Source organism: Nomia melanderi, chromosome 5 (genome assembly GCF_051020985.1).
Source record: "Nomia melanderi isolate GNS246 chromosome 5, iyNomMela1, whole genome shotgun sequence".
Classification (NCBI taxonomy): Eukaryota; Metazoa; Arthropoda; class Insecta; order Hymenoptera; family Halictidae; genus Nomia; species Nomia melanderi.
This window is the reverse complement of record NC_135003.1, coordinates 14,337,673-14,360,353: the sequence shown is the minus strand read 5'-3', so window position 1 is coordinate 14,360,353 and position 22,681 is coordinate 14,337,673. Positions and strand designations below refer to the sequence as shown.

General features: G+C 37.1%; 5 protein-coding genes across 17 annotated transcripts in view; 3 read left to right on the top strand and 2 right to left on the bottom strand.

Annotated features, from left to right (window-relative positions):
• LOC116424221 (tektin-4-like) overlaps window positions 1-8,038 on the top strand; it is a 51,245-nt gene extending 43,207 nt beyond the window's left edge. For 2 of the 3 annotated variants that reach the window (XM_031970332.2, XM_076367632.1), the window contains exons 3-4: window positions 7,378-7,592; window positions 7,931-8,038. In XM_031970332.2, the coding sequence (XP_031826192.2) occupies window positions 7,378-7,592; window positions 7,931-7,934 (219 nt within the window). In that variant the 3' untranslated portion in view covers window positions 7,935-8,038. Of the gene's footprint in view, window positions 1-5,263; window positions 5,357-7,377; window positions 7,593-7,930 lie in introns of those variants that run through there. The other variant, XM_031970323.2, reaches the window with a different exon arrangement.
• A 752-nt stretch (window positions 8,039-8,790) lies between these two features.
• Window positions 8,791-9,587, top strand: Ndufb2 (NADH dehydrogenase (ubiquinone) 1 beta subcomplex, 2, 8kDa). The gene is made up of 3 exons (XM_031994668.2): window positions 8,791-8,978; window positions 9,096-9,222; window positions 9,340-9,587. Exons 1-3 carry the CDS (start codon window positions 8,884-8,886, stop codon window positions 9,406-9,408), a joined length of 291 nt encoding a protein of 96 aa, XP_031850528.1. The 5' UTR covers window positions 8,791-8,883; the 3' UTR covers window positions 9,409-9,587.
• Window positions 9,340-15,283, bottom strand: LOC116435209 (aldehyde dehydrogenase 1A1). Of its 6 annotated transcripts, XM_031994552.2 has the most exons (12): window positions 13,717-13,991; window positions 13,302-13,629; window positions 11,885-11,971; window positions 11,642-11,746; window positions 11,455-11,556; window positions 11,196-11,361; window positions 10,817-11,121; window positions 10,645-10,747; window positions 10,261-10,559; window positions 9,966-10,174; window positions 9,812-9,886; window positions 9,340-9,739 (listed from the first exon to the last, which is right to left on the bottom strand). In XM_031994552.2, exons 3-12 carry the CDS (start codon window positions 11,918-11,920, stop codon window positions 9,670-9,672), a joined length of 1,470 nt encoding a protein of 489 aa, XP_031850412.1. In that variant the 5' UTR covers window positions 11,921-11,971; window positions 13,302-13,629; window positions 13,717-13,991; the 3' UTR covers window positions 9,340-9,669. The 6 variants fall into 6 exon arrangements, with proteins under 6 accessions (XP_031850412.1, XP_031850423.1, XP_031850402.1 ...); XM_031994563.2 differs by lacking the exons at window positions 13,302-13,629; window positions 13,717-13,991 and adding an exon at window positions 15,138-15,283; XM_031994542.2 differs by lacking the exon at window positions 13,302-13,629 and having other exon boundaries at window positions 13,657-13,991.
• Window positions 12,567-21,746, top strand: LOC116435225 (tektin-4-like). 6 transcript variants are annotated; one of them, XM_076368111.1, is made up of 8 exons: window positions 12,567-13,140; window positions 14,263-14,549; window positions 15,056-15,365; window positions 15,940-16,154; window positions 17,175-17,397; window positions 18,298-18,452; window positions 18,800-19,031; window positions 19,991-21,746. In XM_076368111.1, exons 1-7 carry the CDS (start codon window positions 13,075-13,077, stop codon window positions 19,011-19,013), a joined length of 1,470 nt encoding a protein of 489 aa, XP_076224226.1. In that variant the 5' UTR covers window positions 12,567-13,074; the 3' UTR covers window positions 19,014-19,031; window positions 19,991-21,746. The 6 variants fall into 6 exon arrangements, with proteins under 6 accessions (XP_076224226.1, XP_031850462.2, XP_031850481.2 ...); XM_031994602.2 differs by having other exon boundaries at window positions 12,570-13,140; window positions 18,800-21,746; XM_031994621.2 differs by having other exon boundaries at window positions 13,080-13,217; window positions 18,800-21,746.
• prtp (thioredoxin domain-containing protein pretaporter) lies at window positions 20,354-22,668 on the bottom strand. The gene is made up of 5 exons (XM_031994652.2): window positions 21,853-22,668; window positions 21,497-21,643; window positions 21,291-21,399; window positions 20,910-21,200; window positions 20,354-20,824 (listed from the first exon to the last, which is right to left on the bottom strand). The coding sequence occupies exons 1-5, from the start codon at window positions 22,032-22,034 to the stop codon at window positions 20,354-20,356; spliced, it is 1,200 nt and encodes a 399-aa protein (XP_031850512.1). The 5' UTR covers window positions 22,035-22,668.
• Window positions 22,669-22,681: the final 13 nt, after the last annotated feature.

The window sequence follows — 22,681 nt, the reverse complement described above, 5'->3', positions numbered from 1 at the left end:
GTTCAGTATGCTCAGCTTCATTCTGGGAGAATGAATGAACGAAGAATTCATTCTGATTGGAGATATTATTGAGCTCCGTTGTCTGCGAATATCAAATTATAGGAAGCACTTGCGGATATTTTGATTGTTCTAAGCGAATAGGATTTTTGTTTGGATGAAAATTGAGAATAGACGTTTTTTATAGTGTCCAAGAGGTATAATTGTATTAAATATGGAATTAAGAATGGACATTTCTTAGTGAGTCTTAGAGTTTTTAAGACTACAGAACTATTTTCGAAAATAACGTCCTGTCGGTTTTAGAGATTGTTTTATTGATATCAACCAGTTGCTTGTGCTTTCTTCGATTCATTCTATGTTGTAATATATTGAAAGAAAAATTTTAACTTTTTTAATATTCATTAATTGTTTAATGAAAGCTGTTTTACCAACCTGCAAGCCTAATCTGAAATACCGACCTTACAGAGTGATCTAATGCACCAGAGACCTCTGCACGAATCTAGCGGCAAAATGCTGAACTATGTGAAACTGCAGTTGCAAACTTACTATACGAGTAGATACTGCATTATCTTATCATTTTGAAGTAGTGCTCGACGTTACCGATGGTTAATCGGTTTAAGCCTGTTAATAGGAATTGAATTTACCTACAATGTTTGTCAATACGTAAGTGAAACAAATGCAACTGTAAATTAAAGCTTAATTAATCTAAATTAAGCTACATTAATACAATAGATATTGTTAGTAGAAATTATAAACTACGACGTTATATTTAAAAACTTGATGACCTGTTTCAATTTCATTTTTCTAATATTTTGTTTAGATGATTTATTGGATTAAAGAAAATATAATTGAGGAGACATATTATAATATTATAGGGGGAAAATATTATAATATTATAATTAATGATTAATATTGAAAAGAATTTGCGTTGTTATAGTTAACCCTTTGCACTCGAGAGTCGCCATTCAGTCGCCATTTGATTTGACCCGAGAAAATTGTAAAATTGAAAATTCAATATTAAATTTTATATAATGTATCAGCACATGAAACATCGAAGTAAATGTCACTTAATTTATGCGAGGCATTTCTTTATGTTATTTGCAAAAAATATCATTAATGTTTCATCAGAAAATAATGAATATTTATTGAGAAAAATAGTTTTCAATGGCTTCCTCTGAATATTTCTCAACAAGCAAGATCTCAAATTGAAGCTCAAAGAGTTCACTTTACGGTGCAATGATCTCCATGGAAACAAATGTTCATCAGCATTGTACATAAGTTGAAATTTTACAAGTACTTCGATCGTCTCAACGACAAACCAACATTAAGTCTTAAAATTCTAGGGAACCTCGTTCTAGTTCATCGAAAGTGAAGTTGTAAACTTTCTTGAGGGCTGTCAGTTACTGCCACGCTTAAAACTTTACGAACCGAAAATATCAGGCCCACTCGGGCGTGGGCAAATATTATTTACGTTTATTGCCCCTCCTTCATCTTTAAGCGTGAGGTAATTCATTAATATTTATCTAATCTGAATGTCATATTTTGAACGAAAGATATCGAGCTTCTTATCGTGCAACTGAGTAGTATTAAACTGAAGAGCTTAAACCAGATAATAAATCGGTAGACGATGAATAATTAAAATAAATTTCAAAAATTAAACAATTCCGAGTGACAGTCAATGAGTATCTCCCGCGTGGAAGCTGTAATCAGTCCATAAATTTCGATAACGAATAGTCCGGTAGACTTTGTAGACCTGAAACTCTTATTTGAACAACACACGGTTAACAAACATCTTCGAATTTCGGCAGCAGAAGGCGGCTTTTTACGATCGGCACACGATTGGCCCGGCGAAAGAACAGCGAACGTTACGTTTTATCGGTCCTTCGGATGGATTGGTAAAACCAACTGACGATTCAGCAGCTGCTGCCTCGCTGGTAACGCGTATAGTAAGTATAGCTACAAGCCACCCTGCCGCTTTTAGGGGAGACATATTGGCGGACGTTACTGCCGGCGAAGAAGCTGGTTCTGCGATCGTTTCCAAGGAAACAGAAGGCATTAGCGAGTGAAGAACACCCGGGTAAAATCCCTCGTTTCAGTTTTCTTCGTTTTTCACGATCTACTGAAGACATTTTCTTCCATGTGCACCGTAGCGGCATGGCCGGGCTGCGTGGGATGTAAGCAGTCCCCGATTAAACCTAGACAAATGAGGACTTTTCTTATTTAGAATTCACGTTCACGTTTAACATTGTATTTTAGATCCTATATTTTGAGGCAGAAGTTTCACAAATGCTGTGAAACATTTCACATAAGTTTCACAGAAGTCTCACAATTATTATCGACAATTTGGAAGAAACACAACAAAATTTTCCATTCTACTTGAATATTCATTTGAAGATAATAAATTGTTGTTTGCTTCGATCCATGGGTGATGAGCAACATTGATTATTAAATTGGTCTAGAAATCTTCATCACGAGACTGACGAGTCATTGTAGGGCAAGGGGTTAAGCATTCTCTGCTGGAAAAATTGTGAAGCAGGAAGTTAGAGTTTAAACATCAGGGGAAGTAATGGACTAAAGTGGGAAAAGTTAGATGAAGCTGTTAAGATAATGAGATAGAACAGTAAATACGATTAAATATTGATAAATAACATATTATAAAGTGGTAGGAGTTAATAATGCGATCGTAGAATGCATGTTAAGATAGAAAGATCGGTGTTTTGATGCAATAAAAGCTTTGCAACATCAGAAAAGAGTTACTGGTTCACAAATTCCGTTAGACGCAGAGGGAAACATTTCCACGAACGCTTTTTAAGATTCCCCGGCTGCATTCTCTGTGTTTGCCCCAAAAAGCGCAGACTGACCGTCATATAAGTGCAATAAAATGGTAACTCGGACGGTCCATTCATCTAAAATCCTTTCGCCGTGTCGCGGAGATCTACCTGTACGTTTCTATACGCGGCTCCTGTGCTCAATCTGAAAATTTAAGCGATGGTCTCGCCTCCGTCCCGTTTTATTGCCATTTTTACCTTTTTTCGGGGCCAGTTTTCCGTTTCGATTCTCCTCGGTACCAGTCCGCCTCTATTCTCCAATCGAATCGGACGTTTGTTGCGTAACATTCGATATTTTCGTTGAAAAAACGAAGTGTTTGTGTTCCTTTCCATGTGAAATATTTGTTTAGTGATTACGAACGTTCAGTGTACGCTTGTGATTACGCTAACACAGAAAGGATAAAACTTAAAGTGAAAAGCAAAGTGCTGAGAGATTGCAGAACGTAGTGACTAAGATTTATATTGTGAAAATGGACTAGATAACATAGATAACAAGAGAACTAGGAAAAGGGAATAATTCTTCACCGGCAATATTCCATGATAAAAAGATCATAATTTAAATTTTCCAATTTCTTTAAACGTTCAAGGCTTAGATCCTTCGATTTCTGCCTTCCTTTCGCTCACACAATTTTAATTTCAACAACTATCCGTCATTCTTTAAAATTACTAATTCCTTCGTTCAACACGTCAAGTTATTCTTTTTATCAAAGGAAAGTAGCAACAATTATTCGCTATTTGGCGTTACGATCTTTGCATTACACTATTATCCACTTAGTTAAGTTATTAAACATTTTGATTAGACATCGATTATCTCGCACGCCACGATTCTTTTCAAGTGATTCAGAAGCGTCAGTCATCGGCGACTGACGTGGCATTTAACGTGTTAATCGCTGCTAGAGTTTAAACAATTTCTCGTTCATTTGAAACGAAAATGTTTCAAGACGCAAGAGAACGGGATGAAACATCGCCATGTTGGATCAGGGTGAAATTATCGAATTTCTCAGAGAACGTTGCATCCCCCACGCCCCTGGTCCAACATGGCCGCTACTGTATCCATGGAAACACCCTCTGACTTTGATACGACCCCGCGGAACGCTTGCATCGGGAATAGAGGGGCGGTACAGAACGAGGGGTGAAATTCTCGCGAGGGTTGAACTTAACGCGTAACGTTCCTCGGCCATGCGTCGGCCATTGTAAGATCCACGCATCTCTTTTATCACTCTTCCATTAATTCCCTTCGATAAATCATTCCCCGAAAGAATTCAGCCCGAGGATACGCGCAAAGAAAGATCTGTGCCAATAAATATTTACTCTTGCAAGCAAACATACTTCGTAGATAATAAATTCGGCACCGTTATTCCATTGTTTTCAACTGGATGGATTTAAAACGTCTAGTAAAAGTCTGCGAAACACATTTGAAATGTCAACATTTCACGTGTTTTATTGACTTGATAAAGAATCATGCTAAAACACTCGTTTTAGGAAGAATCAGTGCAACAATCGCTTCGAGGACGCTTGAAACGAAAGAGCAGACTGTGAATTTAAATTGATGAGAGTCACAATGAAAGTCGCTTCTGTCTACAGTCGAACTGTCGAATTCAAGATAGTACCATTCCTCTCTGTTCAGAACGAGCATGAAGTATATTTTTAATGGCTGCAAGCTATCCATTGGTGCAGTCCTCTGCTTCGCGGTCAATTGTCTTTCCCGAGGACAGCCATCTTTTTTTTACACGCGCTGAGCGTTCTTTTTCTCTCCGCGTCGTTCGTACAGTTCGTAGCGAACGCTCAACCGCCGAACAGCGCTCCGTTTTCCAGTGTTCGTAAAGCACCGTACTGCATATTTTAATAAATATACACTTAGCTTTTCAAACTGTGTTGTTTACTTTGACAAATAAATATTCAACACTCTCGATAAAACCCTCCCGAGAACCATGCGACAATGATGTTGCACTCGGCCAGTCGAGTGTACCACAAAATTCAGCGTTGTTCCGTAAAATGCCGATACTCCCGACCGCAACGAGTCCGTTTAATTACTTCGGCTACTACTCCATCCCCCAAAGAGACCAGAAAAACGCACATAGTAATTTCCGGAATGGATACGATAAAAGCCGACGTCTTTCTCCCCCTGAGCTTGAACAAATGGATCGCGGCGGGCGTCGTTTCCTCCCCAAGGCGGTTCGCGCAGGGACGACGAAGGAACGACTTTCCACGTAGCCAGGAATTTGCAATAGAACCGGGTTTATTGGCCGATAAAGGCAAAGCAGCGAACGCTGCATTTTTCGAACGACAAAACCAGCGGTGCCGGTTAGATAAAAATCTCCGAGTGGCACCGTAAATGCGCGGGGAAACGCGGCGGCGAGTGATCAATAAATTCTGGACTCTCGAGGAGGCCTGTAAACACCGCCTTATCATTCGAATACCAAGCTCTGTATCGACAATTGTCACGTGGCTTCGAGTGTCGCAACTGTGATCGTTCGCGAATGAATTCTTCATTCTTGATAGACCGTGTTTATGCGTTTGTAGTAGCTGTCGTGAGTACTTGAGAGGTCTAAGTTATACTTTGAATTAAATTGTTAGAATATTATAGTTATGTTGTTAGAATATTATTAGAATATTATTAGACTATTGTAGTTATATTATTAGAATATTATTAGAGTATTGTAGTTATATTATTAGAATATCATTAGAGTATTGTAGTTATATTATTAGAATATTATTAGAATATTATTAGAGTATTGTAGTTATATTATTAGAATATCATTAGAGTATTGTAGTTATATTATTAGAATATTATAGTTATATTATTGGAATATTATTGGAATATTATTAGAATATTATAGTTATATTATTAGAACATCATTAGAATATTATTAGAATATTATATGTACATTCCAGTCGAGGATTTTCTCCATAAATTGCTGCTTTCCACCGTAGATTTGAACGTAATGAAATCTGTAGCCGCTTTACGATCTTATTTTTGAACGCCCAACTGCTCCACCAGCTTTCTGCATTAATATAGCTAAATCAACATGCAATAGTAATAATGCAACTCAATCGAATTTAACCCTTTGCACTCGGAAGTTTCTCATTAGAAATATTTGAACATCTTCTGATGAGACAAAGACGATATTTTCCAACTAACTCGAAGAGAAATCACACATACATTGAGGAACAAAGCTATTTTACTTAAATATTTCTCAAATCGATACGTTATACAAGTTATAATATTAAATATCAAACTTCATAGTTTTGTATGAAATCAGATAAGCGAGTGTCACCTCTCGAATGCAAGGGTTAACCCTTTGCACTCGGATGTTTCTTACTAGAAATTTTTACCATTTCTTTACGAGGCGAAGACGATGTCCTTCGAGACTAATTCGAAGAGAAATCACCAGTACATTGAGGAACAAAGCTGTTTTATTCATCAAAACAAAGCCGTTTTAAACATCACATTCTATAGTTTTACTGTGTCAAATCAAGTGGTGACCGAGAGTCACCTCTCGAGTGCAAAGGGTTAATATTATATTTCCTCCATTTTCTGTATTCCACTCTATAAACTCGTGCGTTCAACGCATTAATCGCCCACTATCCAAAATTGCTCCACCACGAATCGATGATCTCACTTAACCCATTCATATCTGAGTCCATTCACCGCTCTTACACGCCAACCACAAAGCAGCAAAGGGTGACACGATGATTCGGATGATTTATTAAAGTGCATATTTTATTCAAAAGCAAAAAGAATCCACGTAGTCCAAGAAGCATCCCCCTCGTCGTGGAAGGATATTGGTTGTCGGGCAGTATAAAAGTTCTTCGGCTAGGTGGCTGACGGGGAGAAATAACGACGAATGGGCCAATCGCGTCTGTTTCAATGGGGGTTTGCTACCAGGACCTCACCGAGAATCGTAAAACACCCGGTGGACCAATGGCAGCCATTGTAGCTGTACAACGAACCCTCTCGCTTCGTCGGGTCCGCTCGTTCTCGCGCATAATGGCGAATATCCCGCAGCTGATATACTCGAACGACTTTCATCAAACGTTAGTTGTCTGAAATTAATCTCGTAAAAAATGACGGTCAAGAAGGGAGCCCGGGGACTGGCCCTCCATCGGAGAATGAACGTTTTAACGCCTCGCGCAGGACAGCGGAGCTTGGAATGGAAATGAGGATGATGCGAATCGAAGATGGCAGGATGTTCGTTAACAGAAACGAGGAGCTACGACGTTATATTTAGGAATTCGATGACTCGTTTTAGTTTCGTTTTTCTAATAATTTGTTCAGAAGATTTATTGGATTGAAGGATATGTAATTGAGATAATCTAAATTCAGCCAAATTAATCCAATAGATATTGTTATTAGAAATGAGGAACTACGACATTGTACTTAGGAATTTGATCATTTCAGTTTCATTTTTCTAATATTTTGTTAAGATTCATTGGATTGAAGGGAAACTTCGATTGTCATCGAAATAAGCGCTGGCAGGGAACGTTTTGATAGGACAAGGAAGGATGTTATTACTATTTTATGTTTTATATGTTTATCAATTTTTTGTAGGAAGTTGCATTGTGCTCGGAGATACGAGAGCTGCTTGGCAGAACGCGGGAGCAAATAGAAATGCAATTGATAGAATTGAAGGCAGCCAAAGCTAGAATGGAAGTGGACTGGATTGACAAGGCGGACGCCTATCGAACGGATTCTCATTGCACGCAGCTGAAAAATGACTCTTCTCTTATTATGTGGAAACCTGGAGCCACGAGATTCCCGGCAAAGTAAATATCAACTCATTAACACATTGCGTACCGGCTAATTTCCAGATAACCAACTCGTGCGTAGAGAAATTCAGTAGAAAGAAAATTTAGTAGGAAAACTCAGATATCATATTGTTATGTAATATATTTTAAATAGATAATCAATTCGAATGAAATTTTATATTTTTCTCAATGCTGTGGTAATTAGCGAAGTTGTATAGCTAAGTGTCTTTATATAAAAACGAGATTTCTCGTTACCAGTACGCAATGTGTTAACATTGGACTGGAATCAGTGGATCAAAATGACTCGTTCTTGGTTTCTTCTTTTACAATTACTGTATTTATCATTATTTTTGCAGTTAACACCTTGCCCTATGATTTCTCTCCCAATTGCGATTAACAGAGATGCTTTATTGTTCATAATTCAGTAGAGAAACAATAGAATTGAATTATAAAACAATTGAAACGTTGGCACGTGTATCGTTATAAGTTGTATGAGGAAGCAGGAAAACAGTTTATTTGATTTCTTGGTGGTTGTAGTGTTAACTTATTGTGTTATATGAAAATCGTGACAAAAGTTAGCAATTGTAAGTGACATTTTTCTATTGTAATGCGTTAATTTTTGGAATAAAGGCAAATAGAGTGTTAATATAGAATTCTTCCTTCTTTCTTGGAAAACTGGCGGTCATGATACTAGATGAAATCATAGGATAAGAGGTTAATTAGAACCAAAGGAGGAGTAATTTATTAATAACAGGCGACGAGACTCAATTCGTGATTGAATCGGAAATATTTTAATCCTGTCTGATAATATAATATTTATAATTCTTGTTGATAAGACAACTGTGCATTGGTTATCAATCATTCCAGCGTATTGAGGTTTTCATTTTATCTAAATTTAGGTAATGAAGATCTATTTATTTCTCATAAACTTTGAAAATTTCTGTATACATTGTATCCACGTCTGACTCTTACATCTGAATCTCCTTGCTCGATGATCACACGCAAAATTCCAAGTGTCTAGTATCTCGACCAAATAGTTTCTACTCTAACCTCATTTTTAGAAATTATATTACAAAAAGTGCAAAGTTACAGAGTATCATAATAATCACCTATAAACAATGATATTTTAGTTTTAAAACGCAAGAATTAACGTGCGGTTTTGATTTGAATGTGGCAACATTCGATATTCGATAAATCGATATATCGACACAACCTTACCTAAATTCACGATTGTCAATGTATCGATTGACGTTGTGTACTGGAGGAATGGTGTCTTAAGTTTTCAGTCGTTGCCTTTGTTGCCGGGAAAATGTTAATTTCACGGGGCATTCATATTCTTAAAACTGCACGTTTCTTAAATACTAAGAAACATGTAGCTACCAATTTGAACCAGTTCCGAAATTCGTAAGTTAATATATTTCTATTACATAATCTTCTCAAGTAGAGGTTATGTTTAAACACTTTCATTTTTACTTTTATAAGTATTTTTATGAGAAATATGACTTGTTAATATTGTTTTAGATACGTCTATCGAGGAAACTTCGAACCACCCGCACTGAATGTCGTAGTGATGACAGAAGTCGTAGGTGGAATGTTTTATTGGTGGGTTTTATGGAATTTATGGCACGATTGGAGATCTGTTGTTTTTGTAAGTAACATTTTTAATTCATTAGCCGCACAGATCAATTATATTCTATTTCTTCAAACAGATCGTGAAGAAATTTGACATTTTTATAATTACATTTTTAATATTTTCTATTTGTAGGGTCATATATCGATTCCAGACGTAAACGAGTTTAAGGATGAGTCATTGGGACTTCCACCGGAAGAATGAGTGATGGGTAGATTATTTTTATAGTAGTATCTTACAATCTTAATTTAAATATGAAGTTATCGGAACATTCTGGAAAATTTACAGTATTCTGTCATATACAGATATAACGGATCATGATTAACTTCTTTGTACAATATTGTTTCCCAAAATAAATTGTTTCAAAAATTTTATTAAGAAAATATTACATCACTCAGAAAAATGTATTTTTATTTAAGAAGAAAGTAACATAGATTTGTACATTTCAATGTTTATGTATTCCTTTCAATTACGAGTTGGCACTTTAATAGTAATAGTTTTGAGTTCAAGATATTCCTTTATTCCTTCAGCACCCCTAAGAACATAAAAACAAATTATTATAGTATCTTATCACTGTAATTTCATCTCTGAATAGTTTCAAACTTACAGTTCACGACCAATGCCTGACTCCTTAAATCCACCAAATGGAGTTTGGTGTGAAATAGCATCGTAACAGTTCACCCTATAGAATTATTATATTGTTTACAAACTCTCTGCAGTATATTCACTATCAACAAAACATTTATATTTGTAATTCTTACCATACACTGCCAGATTCTACTGCCTGTGCAAACACCATTGCTTTATCAATATCTTTTGTGAGCACACCAGCAGCCAAACCATACTTTGTATTGTTCGCACGTTCAATAACTTCATCCATAGTTTCAAATTTCAAAATGGACTGTACAGGTCCAAATATTTCTTCCTTAGCAATTTTCATATCATCGGTCACATTAGAAAAGACTGTTGGCTATAATAAATATTGGAAAGTTTAACTTTAATATCAACCAAGAAATTGAAATATACTATAACAAGAACTAAAATATGAAATTATACCTTAATAAAGTAGCCAACTTTGCCCTGTGGTTCTCCTCCAGTTTCCAATACAGCACCTTCTTTCTTTCCAGATTCAATGTATCCTTGAATCTTATTGAACTGCAGTTCATCAATCTGCGGCCCCTGTTGCATTTCTGAGTCGAAAGGATCGCCGACTTTTCTTTGAAGTGCTAACTGTTTAGCGTGCTTGACGAATTCATCATAGATCTTGGCTTGTACAAAAGTACGCGAACCAGCGCAACAATTTTGGCCATGGTTAGCAAACACTGCCTCATGAGCTATTCGCGCGGCTTCCTTAACTGTAAAATATTATCAATTATTAACTGTTCCCGAATTCAAAATATTTAGTATATAATTTGCTTAAAAGAAACGTTACCAACATACCATCAAAATCATCGAAAACGACTAAAGGACTCTTGCCACCCAATTCGAGACTAACGCGCTTAAGGTTCGTCCTACCAGCGGTTTGCATTATGAGATGTCCAATCTTAAAGACAAATTTCTTAATAATTTCGATTTAATAGAAAAGGAATTTAAAAAATCAGTAATTAACTACCTCAGTAGAACCAGTGAATGCAATTTTACGAACATCTGGATGTTCAACAATCGCTGCACCAGCAGTTGGTCCATATCCTGTAATGACATTTATAACACCTGGAGGAAATCCAGCTTCCTTGGCAAGTGCTGCAGCGTATAATGCAGAAAGTGGAGTTTGTTCAGCTGGCTTTAATATAAGAGTACATCCAGTTGCCAATGCCGGAGCCCACTTCCATACTAGCATAGCAAAAGGATAATTCCAAGGAATAATTTGACCTACTACACCAACTGGTTCCTTTCGTGTGAGTGTGACAAAGTTTCCATCTAGAAAAAGACAATAATGCAAACGATACTTTTGCAACATATCATGAAACACAGTTTAATGTGAATAAATATACCTGTTGGAATAGTATCACCAGTAATTTTGTCACACCACCCAGCATGATAGCGTAGTGTGCCTGCACAGAAGTACATTTCTCCTAGAGCATTCGAATATGTTTTTCCACAGTCCACAGTTTCAAGAGTTGCTATATATTCTGCATCACGTTCAATAAGATCTGCAAGCTGTTACACAATATTAGCAACTCAAAGTACCAAAATGGTTTTGTATCACAACCGTTTTAACCACGTTTTAAAATTATATATTTAAAAGCACACCTTGTTTATCAGCTGCGCACGGTCAGATGCATTCATGCTTCTCCATTTTGATCCCCTTTTGAATGCCTGTTTTGCAGCAGCGACTGCTTTATCCACATCAGCCTGCATAAAATAAATACATGAAAGAAATGTGTTCAAAGCAACGAAAACTACAATGCCGAGACAAATGCAAAAATATGATATAAACCTTGTCACCCTCAGAGACTTCAGCAATAACACTACCAGTAGCTGGGTTTACAGTAGCAAACTTTTTACCACTAACTGCATCCACGAACTCATTGTTGATGAACAACTGTGAACAAATTTGGCATCAGAAAAAAATTATTAAACCTAATTTAATTTTAAGCTATTCTAGTATTTCACGCCTTGCTACATGTGGAACAAGCACTTGAAAAAAATTGAAATCTAATCTTAGAACATAGTTATTTACCTGAGTATATTTCACATCAACCGTCTTACGAGCCATCTTTGCGTGCACTCTCTTTGCAGGCCGGTTCACGAATGATTCAGAATTCGCCTGTGGACACAAAGCGTTAGTCTTAAATTGCAGAATGTGTATCATCTAATCTGTTTCGAAAGCAATTAATTGTGCGTTCTGGAGGGGAGACGCGGTGCGATAGGACCCTAACAACATCTTATCTCGCGAAGCAAAAGCGCAATTCATTTTACGTTAATTTAGTTTTATAAAATAAAATCAAAGGAATTTAACAGGGCCTTTCTCTCTTTCATCTCGTTTCTATAAATATTCATATCTCGACGAAACTGATTACGTCGCATTTCTATCTGGAATTGGGTTACAATCAATTTAGAAACGTAGCAAATCAATAATTGGTTGATGTTATCGATAGCGTTACCACTAAATTGCGGATTATAATGAGAATTCAATGATTTACAAGCGCAATAGGAAAAACAAGATCATTGTAACGAGCGGTTTCCACTTTATATTTAAAATACAGGCATAACAACTTCGGTATACGATTAATTCTGCATTTCTAATTCGAAATGTATGTAAATAAATTCTCATGGCGTCGACAAATGACAATCTAAAGGTTTTAAGTTATTATAATGTAATCATTATAAGTATCATAAGTTGCATGAATATTCATTCGCGTCGTCTACTTATAATTTGCATAAGCATATTTCATGAATTAAGCGTACAATCAATTAAGATTATTCACATCGAGATGATTCACAAGTTTACACATTCTTCGTTTATTTTCAATGAAACTCACGAAGCAACCTACTGAAAGAGAAAAGAAACGCTTAGTAATTTCTTCCCTGGTCTCATTTCAATGGAACATCTCAACGATCCGATTCGTTGGCCGAGAAAGCAACCGTTTCTTATTTGAAAAAATGAAGTATTCAGTTGCTGGGTTTTGTTTAATCGATAAACCGCGTATCGGTGTCCAACGGACGCTCTATAGGAATCGTTCGCCGTCACGATGGAAAAATTCAGTGTTGTTTAATTAAGGACGAATTCGTATCGAGAGATTAAGAGGGGAAAAAAAAAGACGAAGTTGCATCGATAATTGCCCGAGGAAGATTACGTGTTCGCATGAACGCAAAACTTGTTGATGTCTTGTCGAACTTAATCTCCGTCGATCCGATGAAACATTCGATATGGATGTTAATCAAGATTCGACCGAGGACACGTTGCAACTCCCGCACAACGGGACCGGAGATGCGGTAAATCGATCTATTTCTAAAATAATTATTACACGTACAAAAACGATAATTGTATGAACGTCGGGCGAAAGAAAAAGGTATGCACATGTTATGGATTAAATTATAGAATAATCAATAATTTTCACTCAATTATATTCTGATAGAAGATATTTTTAACGTACCGTTACACTGGGAATATTGTCAATATAAATTTATTTATATAGATATCAATCAATCAATAGATATTCATCAATGAATCAATAGATATTTATATGCACGTATGGACACTTCCAGAACACTGTCGATACCTCCAAGAGAACATTCATTTGTTTTGATGTTTGCTCGCTTTCATTTCACATAATCGTTGTGATGTAATTATAGAATTCTATCAGTGTTTGTCTGAAAATATCCCTGTTTGTTTCCCTTCGCGATGCTCACACTCCCCCAAAGATGTTACGCCACGCGAGATAATCGACACCAATCGAAGAACAAACTGTTCGGAAGATAGATCTGTAAATTAACAACGCAACTACTTACAGAACTGTTTATTATTCAAACGATGCGTCGCGTTGTTACAATGACGAAATGTTACGTTACACTCGAATGTTCCTGTCCCTTGCCTCGATGATCATTATTTTCATTCGACACACCTTTGTGCCTCCATCGTAGCTGAAAATAATTCCTCGGTATCAACAGACGCGTGTACCGCGAAAATAGCAGCACGGAACTTGCGCTACGACCTAATATCTTGACCTTGCTCTCCAATCGTAGTCATCTGGTTGTTCAATTATTCATATATTAAAGGCAATCTGCACAACACCTCTCGTGGAAAGACACGAATGAACGATCGCAGCCGTGCCTTTAGACTCGCGGCCATTTTGAGCGAAACGACTGTTACCTGGCATTTTCATTTGAATATTGTTCATCAGTAAGGAATTCAATAAACTTTGTTTCATCATGATTGGTATTTCTTTAACGAACACGTTATAGTTTGCATACCTAATCGATATTCAATAAATGCGTTACCATTATCATTGGTACGCGCGTACAGGTAAAGGGATGCGAGTAACGAAAGTAAATAATAATAAATAATAACCTACTTCTGCCAGTGACAAGTTAACAATTTAAACAATTTTTGCACAGCCCTCTTGTCCCGTGACGGACAAGGAACTTTCCAATGGCGGAGCGCAAGACAAACCGCCGCCCTATCTTCCCCAGCCAGAAGACGCGTTTCCGGTCGCGCCGGAAGAAACAATGGGCGCTCTTGGTCCGTGGGCCACCGGTCGGGTAACTTTCACGCCTAAAGACGGTTTAACAGGCGTGAGACCCGTCGTCGACCGGTATTCTGTGACGAAATTCGGCGCGCCGCAATGGAGGGCCCACAATCTCAAATTCTTCCAACAGTCGGACGAAAAAATTCGGGACGCCCAGTACGGAAAGAAACTTTCACGTATTTCGAGTACCAGAAATCTCGGAGATTAACACTAGAACCGCTAGACGGATCGAAAAGATTCATCTTGAATGCTTACTTCGACAATTTTTGAAAAGACACATGGATTCCTGAGTTTAAGTTAATTGATTACTTTATTTTATTCTCCACTTTGAGTGCAAAATGAAGTAAATCAACAAGATGACAATATACTGATATATGACTTCAAAGTAACATGGGCCTATAGGGGGTTAATATAACTGGTGCAATATTGGAGCCTGCAGAGTTCAAAGGGTTAAAATATTTCCAGTGAAACTTCCGACTTTGGGTTGAAGAAGTCATCTAAAGAGTGATTTATTTAGTGCAAGGCAGTTGTTAGTGTAAAATACCAAGAAATTAATTATGGTTCTTTGAGATTCAAGTGTCTGAGTCTCGATGGACGATGGTACATCTCATTACCATAGACATAACGAAATGAAACATCATGAAGGAATACAAATATTTCAGGCTTGCCATAAGCAACGCGAGACGATGCGTCGATCAGGCGTACAGACAGGCGGACAAAACGCAATTGGAGACGACGGATTACCTGAAGAAACGGTCGGCCGAGGTGCACCGTTGGAAAGTGGAGCTGGAGCACGTGATACGCGAGATCACCGAGGAAATCGAATTATTGGAGGCGGAACGTAGACGAGTGAAACAATCGTTATCGGTCCTCACGATACCGGAATCGATCGCCGGTGAATTCTTGCAACTACGATCGCGCCGGTTAGAATCCGATCTGATTCGCGACGAAGTCGAAGAGGAATTGACAAAGGTGACTGTTTATAAAGAGAAATGCATGGAAGTACCTTGAACGTGACATTACATATGTATTACCGTGGGGCGTCTGGTAACAGAGATAAACATTGGCAAAACAAGTTACTACAAATTCTGAATAACCGTTTAACAAGTTCACTGTCAACGCCACATGGTTGTAACGATCGTAATCCTATATGTTACATAATGAGAACGAAATGAATTCTATGAATATTGTTATTTGAAATGGGGAACTACAACATTATATTTAGAAACTCGATGACTCATTCCTGTTTTATTTTTCTAATATCTTGTTCAGAAGATTTACTGGATTGAAGGAAATATAATTGAGATAATCTAAATTGAGCTAAATTAATCCAATAGATATTGTTGTTAGAAATGAGAAACTACGACATTGTATTTAGGAACTCGACTCGTTACAGTTTCGTTTTTCTAATATTTTGTTTAGATTTATTGGATTGAAGGAAAACTTCGATTGTCATCGAAATAAGCGCTGGCAGGGAACGTTTTGATGGGGCAAGGGAGGATGCTATTACTATTTTATGTTTTATATGTTTATCAATTTTTTGTAGGAAGTTGCATTGTGCTCGGAGATACGAGAGCTGCTTGGCAGAACGCGGGAGCAAATAGAAATGCAATTGATAGAATTGAAGGCAGCCAAAGCTAGAATGGAAGTGGACTGGACTGACAAGGCGGACGCCTATCGAACGGATTCTCATTGCACGCAGCTGAAAAATGACTCTTCTCTTATTATGTGGAAACCTGGAGCCACGAGATTCCCGGCAGAGTAAATATCAGCTCATTAACACATTGCGTACCGGCTAATTTTTAGAAAACCAAATCGTGCGTAGAAAAATTCAGTAGAAAAACTCAGATATCATATTGTTATGTAATATATTTTAAATAGATAATCAATTCGAATGAAATTTTATATTTTTCTCAATGCTGTGGTAATTAGCGTAGCCCCTAAGTATCTTTATATAAAAACGAGATTTCTGGTTACCGGTGCGCAATGTGTTAACACTATAACTACCGTACAAGTCAAAATGACTGGTTTCGGTCTCCTTACATCGCGATCATTAATATCTTAAAAGCATTGAATATTCGAAATCATTTTGAAAATAGTTTCGCTTAAATACTATAGTCAATGTATGAAGAAACTGAAAATAATCTTTTGTCCGAATTTTTCGAGGGATTACGTATCAGTTATATTAAACACTAGATAGTTCTAGCATTAAACATAACTGATTTCGCTTGAAATTCGTGATAAAGCTCCCAACGCTAGAACTGCCAAGCGTTTAAGCTATAAGCATGTGCTCATTCGGGTTTTCATTGATTCGTTCATTCCCAAACCTTCAATTTTCAGAATCTAAATAAACTGTCTATAATAATGTCTCAAGAAAGAATTTGTAAAAACTTTTGTAGTACCTACAAAGTAATAAATCAAGAACAAGTAGTTAACTCATTTGGTGATTCTAGTGTTAAAGCGTAGACACTTCGTATCCCTGTTCAAATTTTAACGAGTCTCTTAATAATTAGTCATGAATATTTCATTGGCCAACGGTTGTGGTAATTGTTAGGCAAGAAATAACTATAACCACTATCTAAATTTACATTCGCTCGACCGTAGGTTCCTTGACGAAAAGGAAAGGAGATAGCTACAAGCACAGAGGTTCAGTGAATCATATAATGTATTCCATGTTCCAATGTTTCTCGAGAACGTGAACAAACACCCGTGAATAATTGTAAATCAGTGTATAAAACGTGTCCGCGTCGAAGCAAGATCCCGACGTTCTTTCCTCGACAGACAATCGACGCCGGCCAGCTGCGAACATTACACGCGCGAGAGCTTGACCGACGCGGAGGCAGCCAGGCAGAAATCGGTGAACCTGCGGTCCACCCTGGACGCCATTTTCGCGAACTCCGTGAGGGATCTACGCGATCAGGCGACGCGCGTTGATCTAGCCCTCGGCGGGAAGATCAAGCTCACGGAAGAGATGTGTCAACAGTTGGAGGAAGAACTGCTCCGCGTGAGTTTTATCGTCACGACGGCTCATTATGATTACGTTGCACCTTCGAAATCGTCAGAGCAAATAGAAACAATGTTCTTTGAATGGGACGCCCCACTTTAGTCTATCCACACTGTTATCTTCCGAAGCTTCTTCTTCGCAGACGTGTAAACCGAATTCTTTTTTAAGCGAGGAGGATACAGTGGCCTTGAATTATCTTGGAAGACTGACGCTCCTGAATTACTCGAAAACAATCGTAACGTGCGAGATAAACGATGTCGATTCAAAATATTTAACCCCTTGTACTACGATTTATTTAACGCATTGACCGGTCACGAAATTCGTGTTTGCATTAGTTATTTCAATTTTTGAAACACAGGGCAATATAGAACATTGCGAACGCAAAATATTCAAGATTATATTTCAATTCATTGTATGTAAATAAAGTATATTGAAGTTCATTTGGATTGCCGGTCAACAACGTGTTAACTATTACTAGTAGTTGATACGACTACTTCATCGTTAATGATTTATTAGGAAAAGGAGCAATTTTGATGCTTACTCTGCGTTTACTCGAATGGTCAACGATCGGTAATAGTAATATTTAATTTATATTTTAAAATAATAAATGACACTTAGATTTGTCAGATTCGGTTTCAAATTTTCGTCACGAGTCGACATTGCAGGTCAAAGGGTTAACGTAACTAAGTTGATAGTGTAAAGCAAAGATCGTAACGCCAGATAGTGAATAATTGTTGCTATTCTCCGGTAGTTCTAGTGTTAATTAATTCATTCTTAGAGAAACGTCTATCTAGCCAGCCTAGCCAACTTGTCCAATGCTCTTTGAACAACGAGCAGTTCGAGAAATAATAGTGTGGACAGATTAACATTGAGCGGCCCGTACATCTGGAATGATTACAGTGTCTGCACGAGCTGGCGAACACCGAAAAAGCGATCGAAGATCTTCGTCAGTCCGCGAGGGGCCTAGATTACGCGATGAAGGTTGCACAAACACGATTAGCGGAGAGATTACGGCGGCGTAATATTGAAAACTGTCGCGACACGTCTCAATTCGCGTGAGTATTACGTTAACACTTTGACTGGCGAGTGAACACTTATCAAAACAGTTTCCCTAATAAACAAGAAACCAAAGAGTCCTTGGTTCTTCGTAATAATTGCTCTGTCTTCCTTATATCTCATCCAATAAAACTTCGTTACGTCACCAAGAAAATTCATGTTCAAGATTATGTAAAAATAGAGTCGCCAAAATTTGGGTAACACGGCAATCAAAGTGTTAATCAGCCGTTATCTAATCATTCGGAAAACACGCCAGTGAATATCAAAGCTCACGAGGGCTTAAACAGCGATTTGAGGTCATTGAATGCTGTTTACGAGCACTTAATCCAACTGTATCGTATTTCAGACTCGTGGAAGAAGTGAAGATGCTAAACGAACGCACGTCGGCCATGTTGGCCGAGCTGAGGCGGGCTGAGCAGACTCAGGCGGGCCTGGTGAAGGCTAGGAGCGACCTTGAACGAGAAATCATCGTAAAACGGAAAACATTGTACTTGGACAAGCAGCGTGGCCAATTGTTGCGCTCGTTTTATCCGTCGGCCACGACACTGTCCGGCTTTTAATGGAATATTATTATCTCGGTATGATGATTAACACGTCTCTGAGATCCTCCTTTGGTCCACGGTGCATAGGGTCTTGCTAAATTGCCCGGCCGCGGTGCTCGCTGGAATGTACCGGTTTTTTAACCCCTTGCCTTACAATACATGAATTTAACAAAGATTGTTCAATTTGTTTGAAGGCAAATTGCATATTATTCCTCTGTTGTCAATGATTATGTCTTAGAGCACACGTTCATATAGAATAAAACTGGAATTTTCTCTTCAATAAATCATTAATAACAAAGTAGTTACATTGATCACAGTTCAGAAAGAAATAGGGCAAGGGATCAAGTCACTTCGCAACTTTTAGGAAGCAAATATTCTTGGCCGAATATCGGAACGACGATATTGACTTTGTTTAACACGTTGAACGCCGCATGATTTCATAGAGTACAATGCATAGAATGGAGAAAATATAATAATAAATCACTTGATTGAATCGTTATTGATCTAGCTGAATGTTACCGCATCAGGTAGCATTATAATATAGAAATGTTTTCAATCACTGTAATTTGGTTGGGGGTCACCGGTGACCCCCATGGCATTCCACGTGTTAATTACATCTGTTTAACACTGAAACTACCAGACGGATCAAAACGAGTGATTCCTGAGATCTTGTGATTATTAAAAAGATAACGGATATTTCTCTAAGAAATTATTTAATAAACTGAATCATGAATCAATTAAAGTTTCAATGAATGCCCTCTTGGATTGTTTTTGTAGAGGGATTTTAAAAAACTATTGGTAGTTTTAATGTTAAGACGAACTGTGTGTATCTTTCAAGGATACAATTTAAGAAAATAAGAATCTTTGGATTCGTATTCTCACAAACGCGATTAATGAAAATGGAGTAATTAAGTACAATGGCCACACAATTTAGGAACACCCTGTATATTGGATACTGTATCTCTATTAAGTGTAAAACCTTGTTCCGCGATTAGATCTTGGAAAACGGCGCGGGACGTATTGGAAAAGTTATACAAACGTGAAGTTCAATGGAGATTAAGACTTGATGGATACATTACGTTGATTCTATAAATGTATTTCGGAAGTACACCCACTTAACCGCGCCAAAAATATAGTAGTTCCTATTATTTGTGTATAATCGCTTTATAACATTTTCGTTTTGATGTTTTCATACAAAAATGAAAAATATATAGCCTGGATACCTCGGGGTTGTCTTCGTATGACATATCGTACATTCGTATATGATTAAATTAAGTATTACACGATTGCGTTTAAGAGACAGCGTTAAGTTATCGGTCTCGACGCGGAATTAAGTTCAATAGAAGATAAATATATAATCATAGTTCGTCGTGGTTCGACTGCTGTAAGTGGTTCGACACGAACTCGTGGAGAACGTCTAAGCCGCGAGGACCATCGTATTCGGAGACTTTCTGTCCATCGCGGTATAAATAGAGCGAAGGAAAACCCTCTACTTCTTGTTCATTGCACAAGTTTTTGTTCGCGTAGAGCGTGCAGTCCACTTTAGCTATGTTCACATCTTCGTTACCGAGAAACTTCTTTCCAAGATCCTCCCAAACCGGTGCTAGACGTTTACAATGGCCACACCAAGGAGCGAAAAACATAACGAATGAGATTCCTGTTTCAATACCATGCTTAAAACTTTCGTCAGTCAAGCTGAATACAGTTTGAATGTGTGTATTGTCTGAATTATCAGTCTGAACGTTCTCTTGATCATTACTCTTCTCAAGCATTCTCGATACATAAGCCTTTAATTCTTCATGGCTACGTTGCCCTGAATATTTATCCACCTGCAAGTTTATTTTTATCCAATCATTAAAGATGTCCCTTATATAAATAGGAGCTGCAAAGATCAATACTGTGATCAAGCTTCACCTTTTTACCATCTTCGATCCAAAGTAATGTTGGATAACCCTTTATATCGAACTGCCCACAGACACTACGGTGTTGAGTGCAGTCTATTTTAGATATGCTAACAATCGCATTGTTGCGTAAACTGTTTGCTAATTCCTCCCATGTTGGTGCTAACTTCTGACAATGACCGCACCACGGTGCATAGAACTTTACAAAATGATAACCAGAGGACACGTGTTTATAAAAAGTGTCCTCTGTTAATTCTACCAAATCATTTACTGCTTCTGGAGGGAACGGTACGATGTCTGCAACCTAATTTAAAATGTTTAAAGTTAAAACTCATATAATGCTTGTTTTAATTAGACTCTAAAATGTTTAAGCATTCATGAAATTGACAATTACCCCAAGAGCAGTTCCTAATTGGTCATTTAAAAAGTAAATCAGAGATGGCAAGTCTCTTGTACCTCTAAACTTAGTCCCCTTGGTTTCTCCAGCTTTAAAAAATTTTAGCCTGCCAAGTAAATAAAATTAAAGTATATTTTCTAAATAGATATACTCAATTATCTTATATCTTACAGATATATACAACAAACCAATGTTACACATACGTAGGATAACCAGTGACATCGTGTTCAGTACATAAACTGCTATCAGTAGTACAATCTACTTTAGCAATTTTTATATTATCGTCTTCTTCGTTTGATATCTCTGCTAGTAGCTCCCAAGTTGGTTCTAGTTTCTTGCAAAATCCACACCTAGTAATAAGTAAACATATTCTTGTTATGTAAGGTCTAAATGTATATAAATTATAATGTGGCTGTCACACAGTGTTTACAATAAAGGTACATCATTTTCTAACTTTTCTTTGTTCTTGTACATCACATCATTAAACATGCAAAATATTTTCTCTTTCTAATGAACTTCTATATAATTGCTTATTTATGAAAAATGAAAGAAACCGTACCAAGGTGCAAAGAACATCACAAAGTGATTCTTTTTCTTAATTTCTGTTGCGAAATTGTCTTTGTTGTATTGCACAGTGTGTACAGTGTCCTCTTCATGTTGACTATTCACTTGACTCAGCAGAAATAAAAATAGGAAGATATGTTTCGTTATCACGATAACACTTGTCGAGTACTCCACCATAATGATGACTTGTGATCACTTTATAAATTACTTAAATACTCGATATAAATTTTATATTGCTACGAATGAGGGAGTAGAATATCTTAAAGTTTCAGATCATTATCACGACTATTTCAATCCTAAAATCACAGTCTCGGAGATATAAATGCTGTTGAAATGTATTTCGAAGTATTCCAAACTTTTTAACGTTCCAATTAAAATAGAAAATAGTTTAGTCCTAAATGATTCTAATTGAACTATTCCTTGCACTTCGCACTGGCCTTTTACCCTCCCACACAAATGGATCGAAACCGCCGTTCCGCCCCCCATATGGTAATGCGCATTGACGGAAACATTTTAATACAAAATTCCCAGTACGTTCCGATACTACAATTCTTTTGAAAAGAAATAAATAATTACATGTTCACATTCATTCATAAAAATATTAAATTTGAAAGTAATTCTTGACAACTGTCAGCTACAAACTTAGTTTAAAATAAGTACAATGTTACGATTATTTATATATACAGGAATTTTTAATCTGAAATTAATTCTTGCCTACTGCTAATTATAAATACAATTTAATTGAAAAATTACAATCATTTTACAACTATGTATTTATATCTTTCACGACTATTTCTTATAGGGTATTTACTGATAGAGTTCTA

Bases quoted from the DNA above. Each gene is read 5' to 3' on its own strand.
- Ndufb2 (XM_031994668.2), top strand. From the start codon at position 8,884: ATGTTAATTTCACGGGGCATTCATATTCTTAAAACTGCACGTTTCTTA. The intron at 8,979-9,095 runs GTAAGTTAATAT...ATATTGTTTTAG, and splicing joins TTGAACCAGTTCCGAAATTC to ATACGTCTATCGAGGAAACT. The intron at 9,223-9,339 runs GTAAGTAACATT...TTCTATTTGTAG, and splicing joins ATTGGAGATCTGTTGTTTTT to GGTCATATATCGATTCCAGA.
- LOC116435209 (XM_031994563.2), bottom strand. From the start codon at position 11,920: ATGGCTCGTAAGACGGTTGATGTGAAATATACTCAG. The intron at 10,748-10,816 runs GTAGTTAATTAC...TTTGTCTTTAAG, and splicing joins CATTCACTGGTTCTACTGAG to ATTGGACATCTCATAATGCA. The intron at 10,560-10,644 runs GTATGTTGGTAA...AATATTTTACAG, and splicing joins CGTTTTCGATGATTTTGATG to TTAAGGAAGCCGCGCGAATA.
- LOC116435225 (XM_076368111.1), top strand. From the start codon at position 13,075: ATGGATGTTAATCAAGATTCGACCGAGGACACGTTGCAACTCCCGCAC. The intron at 13,141-14,262 runs GTAAATCGATCT...ATTTTTGCACAG, and splicing joins ACAACGGGACCGGAGATGCG to CCCTCTTGTCCCGTGACGGA. The intron at 15,366-15,939 runs GTGACTGTTTAT...AATTTTTTGTAG, and splicing joins TCGAAGAGGAATTGACAAAG to GAAGTTGCATTGTGCTCGGA.
- prtp (XM_031994652.2), bottom strand. From the start codon at position 22,034: ATGGTGGAGTACTCGACAAGTGTTATCGTGATAACGAAACATATCTTC. The intron at 21,644-21,852 runs GTACGGTTTCTT...ACTTATTACTAG, and splicing joins GTGATGTTCTTTGCACCTTG to GTGTGGATTTTGCAAGAAAC. The intron at 21,201-21,290 runs GTAATTGTCAAT...ATTTTAAATTAG, and splicing joins AATTAGGAACTGCTCTTGGG to GTTGCAGACATCGTACCGTT.